The sequence below is a fragment of the Plectrocnemia conspersa genome, unplaced genomic scaffold (genome assembly GCF_051122295.1).
Source record: "Plectrocnemia conspersa isolate PC_06_02 unplaced genomic scaffold, ASM5112229v1 ptg000005l, whole genome shotgun sequence".
In the NCBI taxonomy this organism is placed as follows: Eukaryota; Metazoa; Arthropoda; class Insecta; order Trichoptera; family Polycentropodidae; genus Plectrocnemia; species Plectrocnemia conspersa.
In genome coordinates this window covers 28,631,511-28,639,725 of record NW_028277169.1, presented here as the reverse complement: position 1 = coordinate 28,639,725, position 8,215 = coordinate 28,631,511, and the positions used below count along the sequence as shown (strand labels likewise).

At 32.4% G+C, this 8,215-nt stretch overlaps 1 protein-coding gene across 1 annotated transcript; it reads right to left on the bottom strand.

The window, feature by feature from the left end:
* Positions 1-420: 420 nt before the first annotated feature.
* LOC148235371 (thioredoxin domain-containing protein 11) lies at positions 421-7,906 on the bottom strand. The gene is made up of 12 exons (XM_088185814.1): positions 7,673-7,906; positions 7,395-7,605; positions 6,088-6,211; positions 5,916-6,022; positions 5,651-5,848; positions 5,393-5,587; positions 4,862-5,325; positions 4,501-4,795; positions 4,139-4,441; positions 3,871-4,070; positions 3,676-3,805; positions 421-943 (listed from the first exon to the last, which is right to left on the bottom strand). Exons 1-12 carry the CDS (start codon positions 7,738-7,740, stop codon positions 653-655), a joined length of 2,586 nt encoding a protein of 861 aa, XP_088041940.1. The 5' UTR covers positions 7,741-7,906; the 3' UTR covers positions 421-652.
* Between the last annotated feature and the right edge of the window lie 309 nt (positions 7,907-8,215).

The window sequence follows — 8,215 nt, the reverse complement described above, 5'->3', positions numbered from 1 at the left end:
AAAGAATATATTATATTCTTATCTTTTGTAATGTAGTAAAAATATTATCGAGTTAAATGTTGAGTCTTTTGAAAATATTTACATGAGAAACCATTTCCATAATTCCAATCTATCCTACAACTTATCACCTTAGAACAGTTGTCACGATTTATAATTATTCTTTTCTTTATTAAAAGCTTAATTTTCAATAACCATTGATATGAACACTGTCATTTTATAGATTTTTAATCTATCGACAATTACATATTTTTTTATATATAATTATCATAAGAATAAATTATTATCATATTTTTATTCCATATATATGTATATATATATATATATATATATATATATATATTAAAATAATAGCAACATTCACTATTGAAAGACGTTACAATTACTACAAAACTTGACTTTTTAAACATAGTGACTATCATATTTTATTTGCTTGAGCAAAAAAGCCTAATCCTGTCAATCGTTACGACCGTAATGAGATTTGGCGGCGTACGTCGCGACCGTCGTTCAACTATCTACTACTTTGGCATAGTAAAAATATATTTATTTCATCACAGCCCACGTTGTTCGAACAAACAAAAAAAATATATTTCAACGTACCGTAAACGCCACAAGTGCGCGATTCGAAATATCATTTGGCATGTTTGAACTTATATCATAAGTTGTTGTAGTTGAACGATGGCGGAATCAGAGCCACCCGCCATATCTTCATCAGCGCCAGGATGCTATCATTGAACGACTTGTACACCGGGTCGGCCAAGGGCACTTTCGTCGTGTTTAAGGCACCTAAGTTTATTGCTACCGTCCTCAAGCATTGCAAACGCCTCAACAGCAAATTTTTCACAATAAAATTTTGACTCTGCCGCCAGTGCCGTAACATTTTACCGATTAAACCGACAACAGACCTTCGGATACTTGAAAGGCACTTCTTCATACTCAAATCATCCTGAAAATAAAAAAATATATATTTATTTAAATTAACGCGTCATAATGATCAAAAAATAATAAATTGTAATTTATGTACATAAAAAAAAATGGAAACAAATACATTGTATTATAAAATGCTAGTGGCAAGTGTTAGACATGTTAGATGTGTTTTAAGTATTTAGCCTTTTAAACGCCGTATATTTTTTACCTAGGTACATATGTTCTCCATTCCATAGATTTTAAATGTGTTTAAACAAAAATATATTTAAAATGTAAAACATGCTATAGACCAGTCATGGCGAACCTTTTTGGGTTCGCGTGCCAAAAATCCTCGAATATTATTCCTCGATTGTGTGGCGTGCCCAAGGAGTATAAAAATTACCAAGATAAATAAATAATTAATTCTTTTTTTAAAACGATTGTCGTTTATATTAGAAAACATTTGATAATTAATAAAATTAAATAAATGAATAATTCAAGGATTATTTAATCAAGATTTTAATTTTTTAAATTTAAAAATTTAAAAATATTTTTGAACTTGGAAATTGTTCGCGTGCAATCCAAATTCTCAAACGTGCCACCTCGGGCACGCGTGCCCTAGGTTCGCCATGCTTGCTATAGACCGCTATCCAGACATTTCTCACAGAAATACAGTGGGAATCAGGAGTCAAAAACAGAGCATATGGGTTGCCAGTACACGAAAAACTAATTCCCCACACAATTAATTTTTAAATAAAAAATTTATTTTTAAACTTATTTTATAAATATTTGATTTTTGCGAACTATTATGAACTGAGAATCTTAATGACGGAACACTAAGTAAAAGTAGGTAGGTATATATTAAATCAGTAAATTTACAAAAATATCTATAAGATATATCTACATCTGTCTCAGAAGTTTGGGATTTTTTTCTCATTTTTTTCGCATGCTGGCACAATGAAAACATCAATACAAAGAATACAAAGTTTCGAGCTCAAATAACTGGACCAAATTGTCCCGCACAAGTGCGATTTTTTTCATGCTGTTATCCCCATGGGGTGCAATTTTGTATGACACACAAGTAGCTTACCTTTATTTTCGAACTGGTGGTTTGTTTTTTAATTTTAAAAATTAATCGGAAGAACAAGAGATGTCTCAAACATCCTAAAATAAAAGCTTGAAATATTTCCATAGTTAAGTAATTATTTGAAAGGGAATTCGGCGCCATATGGCGCACTGCGGCGTGTGGGACACAGCTACTTTCGGCGCTATATGGTGCTTGCGGCGTAGACCAGGTTAAATAATGTGATCTCAAAGAGGCTACGTTGCTGCAGTAGCGAGGCTACATATAATAGTTTTTTGTTTATAAATGTGACTTGTGACAGACTGCAAGTGAAACGTTGTGAAAAAACTAAATTTAAATATTTATAATTAAACCTAATAAGTTATTCTGACACCAGTTTTGTACAAAAACTGACAAATTTAACGAATTTATACACATTAAATTTTAAAGTTGAGCTCTTAAATTCTCATATTCCGAAAAATTATTTATTAGATATTATATTTTATCATCAGGATCGCTACAGATGAAGAAAAGTTGTCTTTAAAGCTGTTATGAAGACACGCTTTCGGATATAACGAAAGGAACTAAAAAAATTAAATTACTAATTCTATACATGTATGTCCATACATATATACAAATGTAAATTAATTTGAGTTATTGTGCCAATTTTATTGTTATTTTAAAGTTTAAAATAAAAATATTTTTTTCTATTGGCGAATAATCAAAATATAATAATAATTTAAATGAAAATTTGCCAATAGTTTCGAGCTACTGGTGGGTTAAAAATACATATATTTATTTATTAATTTGAAACAAAATAATTTAATAAGCAACTATAATCTAAAATAGAAACATAAAAAGTTGAAGAAAACCCATCAAGTAATATTAAATATAATCAGACACAAAAAAATCCAAAAATATAAATAATCATCGTAAATTAAAGTATGTTACTATTGTATAATTTTTAAAACAATATCAGCAAGTTCTGCATATTCTATGAATTTAATATTGTATTTATCATCTACTGTCAAAGGTTGAAACTAAACTCAATGTTGTATATTTTTTGCGTAATAAAATTTTGTACAACAAATGATGCTGAATATGCGTTGACCAGGCGAATCTTGGAAGATGCTCTTCGTTATGTAGCATCTAGAGAGAACCTCACTTGCTCTCAAAAGTAATTCTGAGATGTTTAGTGGAAGATTCTTATCAAAACATTCTCACCGAGATTGTATAAATATTTTGATGGTGAATGATATATTTGATGCTATTAAAAAGCGGATAGTTAACAGAAGCCCATTTTCATAGAGAATCTAAATCACTCTGTAGAGAGAAAAACACGCAACAGATTTTAATTCATCGGCATATAAAATAAAACTAGAATTTTTAACTGCCGAATTTATAGTAATGAAATATTCTTTCGACAGACGGCCACTATAGGTTATGTATCGTCTATCGCTAAAAAATCAATCAAATTAAAACGACTTTTGGGTACAGAATACTGCCTGAGATTTTGAGTGTCTTGAACATTCACTGTATTCTCTGGAACTCTTAAAGAGACCGTAGTAGAAAAAAGACACAGTAGACGGTGTCCAATCAGCCAAAATATTTTTTTGTAGAGGTATCCATGTACTTTAAAATGGCTATAATACTTGTGTACATCATTCAGTAAATTACAAGATTATTTTTTTTATTTGTCATAATCTTACCAATGTATTATTGCACAATAAAACTTGTGCATGCAGTCTCGTCGGCGTGTCTAAACCAGTCAATATAAACGCCAAGATTCCTTCAACAGTAACAGCCTTGTCATCAGGATACGAACGGCTGTCCTCTTTCCTATAATCAGCAATTATTGCAATCAGCATATGTTAAACATTCTCATTTAAATCACTTGAACTCACTTTTCCGATGGGAAAAACATCAAAGTTGGATATTTTGATACTGTATATTCCCACGGTAAATCGTTCACAGAAGCGTCGATTTGAGCAATCTCAAAATAACCCTTGATCTCCCATAGTGATCGAACCACTCTCAGTAATGAAAGAGTGAGCAATCCTCCGCAACTTCCAGATCCTTTACTGCAAAACACTACGAGTAAAGCCTGAAAGATAAATTGCACACGTAAACATCACAATCACATTAAAATTTAATAATATAAATTTGTCGAACCTTATTTTTTTGCGTAACAAAATCATTAAAAGTACTAGTGTTCAACTCCTTTATGCATATATATTTCCTATTTTTTCCCAAGAATTTGCACCAGCGCGAAATATGACCAATCTCTCCGCTGGCGTTGTTTTTAGTCGATTGATTATTTTTAAACGTTTTATCTGAACCGTAAAAGTGCATATAATCAGAATTTTCTACGGGTGTCCGCAGATTACGAGGCAAGTAATCCATCGTAAAGTTATATATGAACTCTCTGATCGAATGCTCTCCCAGCGGTTTATCAAGCAGATACTGCGACTCGTGCTGTAATTTCAATATAAGTAATAATTTAATCTTTTACCGTTTAATTAATGTAGACTTACTTTGTTGTCTAATATAACGACGGCCGTTTTATCAGTCTTTTTCGTTATGTCGATACCCAAAGATTCAGCAAATTGGGGATTCAAGATACTATCGATCGCTATAAACGAAAGTGAATGATTTGTTTGGCATTTTAATCCTTCTATATTATAGTCACTATCGCTTATGATCGGTATAGCTTGGGGTTCAACGTTGCGAGCCAATTCCACATTGGCACAAATATCTTTGATGTAATTCTTCATGAGATTCACGGCCGATTTTGGATCGGCGAATACGTCTAGCATTGAAGTCTCGATTCTAAATAAACAATTAATATATAAAAAAAATCATTATAAGATAAAACATAAAAATATTAATATTTACATATAGTTAGGTTCAATCAGTTCTTCTTTATCTGAGACACTATCTAAGATATTAAAATTATTTAACAAGCTAGTCGATTTATGAAAGTCTTGAAGGCACGCCTCCTTGTTGTTCTTGACGCAGTAACCGTCGACTTTCAAAGAGTTTTCTCCGCTAGCGTATGTTCCGAATTGAAGGTAGCTATCGTCGCTAATCGAAAAGTAGTCCAGTCTTCTATTTAAGATGTCTTTTTTACATGACGTCTTGTTGAACCACATGTTTTTGGTGTTGTCAGGTTTTTGGAATTTACGCGGAGTCAGTTTCATTACTATATTATCCGACGTCTGACTGAAATCTTTACACACGGCACTCTTGTTGCGTTCGTAATCGGCGTACTTGCGCCTCTGAAGCTTTCTCATTTTCGTGATCATTCTTATTATTGGATCCTGTTTGCAATTGTTGTATTCTAAAGCTGTTTCTTTCAACTGTAAGATTTAATACAAAATGCATTAAAAGTATATAAATATATATTTATGCCTAACAATTAAATACCAAATCATAGCTTGGCGTGCGATCATGGAACAAATTCCTCGGTGTAAACATTACGAGCACAGGTCCATAATTGAATAATCCCTGCATTTTTGTAGACTTATGCCATGATGGCAAAACCCAACCCGGATGTATGTAAGTAGACATAAGCCAATTTGAAATGTTCTCCTCGTTGAATATCATCTTAATGGGATACTCCTGTAAGTGTATAAATAAATTTAAATACTATTATATTATTAAATAAATAAAACATTAAATTACCAATGTGTCATTCCAAAGCATCAATCTGATATGAGGCAATCTAGTGACTCCCATATCCAATGCCAATTTCTCCGAAGTCACAATACCGAAACATATATCTCTGAACGGATCGATCTCCAACTTCTTTAGTGCCACGTTATAGAATATGTTATATGCTACTGTGTCATTCTCCATTGGTATAAAACCAACAACGACAGCCTATAATATGTGTAAATATATAATAAATATAAAGAAGTGATTATAATAAATATTAATATAAACTAACGTCGCAAACGGATAGAAGTTCATATAAACTATCATTGCTGTTCAGACGAGTCATTGGTTTTATGACTTGATGTAAGAATTTCACCATGCTCGTGTAATCCTTCGGGCCTGTTTAATAATACAATTAAGTATAAATAATTTAATATAAAATTAAAATCTAAAATGAATATTACCATTGTAGATCAAAGTTTTCCATAAGTTTGTGTGAACTATGATTATAGGCCATACGGAAATGTGGATATGATGCATTCTACATTCGCTGCCAGGTTGCCAGCAATTTATTGCTGCAAAATGTACCTAAAATAACAGAAATATATTATTATTATTGATTTCAAAGCTCGTAAACAATATTGATGGCTCTAAGTGTAAATTGGATAGCTTCAGTATTGGGTTAAAATTATTTAATCCTTCTGATACACATTCTGTGATAATCTCAGATTTTCAAAATATCGAATAAAACTATGTATGAAGTTGGACTGATGTAAAAAATCCAGATAAATATAAAAGACACGAACCAGTTTTATGCCCTTTCTATAAAGTTACGTTCCATGAATTATAATTTTTGTACATCAACATTTTTTAATAAATTTTCTAACAAAAAATGAAGCGATTCTTATAATAAAATCATGAAATCGTTCATCAGATCAGTTTTACGATACAAACTTGAAAATAATACATATCAGTTATGTTTACAGTTTTTTTACATGATAAGCATAATGTTACATTACTTATCTTAATTTGGTGTAATAATAGGTCAAGTTGATAAAACATTAATTTTTATGTTATTAACACTTTCGATGCTACCGAAGTCAGCAGACTACAACATAAGATGTTCCACTTGTGCTATGGACGTCTGCTGACGTCAATTGTTTTATGGGGTTTAGGGAGTTGATATTGAACAAATAATTGAAGAAAATATAGTGACATATCTGAAGAAGTTATAACAATATTTAAATATAAGAATTGGATTTTATATACAGTGGTGCCCTAAATTACGAGTTTAATAACTCAAATTACTCGTATGTCAGATCAATTTTACCTATTGAAATAAATTGAAATGACATAAATCCATTTTAATGGGTTTTTTTAAGTTTCGCAATGTTTTTTTGTTCGTATGTCAAGACGTTGCACATATGTTGAGTCAATTTAAAAAACAAAACTTGCTCATATCTCGAATCATTCTCAAGTTACACCTAAATCATGACTCTTTCAATCAAACTTCGCGATCACGGGGAATTGCGGATTTTTTTGTCACTTTACTTCATAGAATCAATTTAGTTTTAATCACACGTGTTGCTTAGTGGCCATTTAAAACATATTGAAAGCTGATATCGAAAATTTGATTAAAAAATAAATATGCATTTACGTATATGGGATTAATTTGTTAAGTGTACCAGAGATAAAACAATCTATGAATCAGCAATATATGACGGGTAATAATCTAATTGTAGCCCGAGTGAAACCTTAAAAGTACGCTTACGTGTTTCAACATAATTTGCGCTGCTTTATCGAAGTCACGTTTTACATGCTGAGATTCGGCGTCCCACGGCGCGTAGTACATCACGAAAGACACGTCATACGAGAAGATGACGGGCAGCGCCTTCGACAAGTCTCCCTTGTACCAGTCCGATACCAAAGATCCCTTATCGAAGAACGGCACCGGCCTCGGCACGTCAGATATCTTCGGCGGGCTGAAATGCATCATAGCGCGATTATAACTGTGCGAATTCGAGTCGAGGGCGCTAGTAAAGTACTCACGAGTTCTGAAGGGCATCGTAGGTGGTCAGAGCCAGGGCGAAAAAGAAAAGGAACTCCCTGAAGACCATGGCGGCGGCGGGCGGTTCGGCGGGTTATGTGCTCGCGAGCGAAGGTGCGCCTCCGTCCACTTGACCGATCATGACGTGCGTCGCTGCAGAAGAGCGCCGATCGCGCTCCGACACACTTTGACACATGTCAAACTCGTACGGTTATGGCCGACCGCCAACTCGATATACCTACTCGGAAATTAGCATGACAAAATTATAATTTAAAAAGTATATTTTTACTTACATATTATGTTTTTAGATTTTAGCAAAACAACTTTCGTAAATTTCAAAACTACATTAATATGCTGATATTTTCTCAAAATAATATTTTAGGGAAATTAAAACAGATTTAATATAAGACTCCATATTTCCAGTTGCGAATTTACTTCTCTATGTATATACAAATATTCAGAAACCGGTTCCAAACCTATATTTATTTATAATTTATATTATCACCTAAATTATTAGCTCTTCTTTTATACTTGCAAAAACATTT

Coding starts and splice junctions, on each gene's coding strand:
- LOC148235371 (XM_088185814.1), bottom strand. CDS start 7,740: ATGGTCTTCAGGGAGTTCCTTTTCTTTTTCGCCCTGGCTCTGACCACC. Junction 3,806..3,870: donor ATGTTTTTCCCATCGGAAAA/GTGAGTTCAAGT, acceptor TGCTGATTATAG/GAAAGAGGACAGCCGTTCGT. Junction 944..3,675: donor TATTGTGCAATAATACATTG/GTAAGATTATGA, acceptor TTTTATTTTCAG/GATGATTTGAGTATGAAGAA.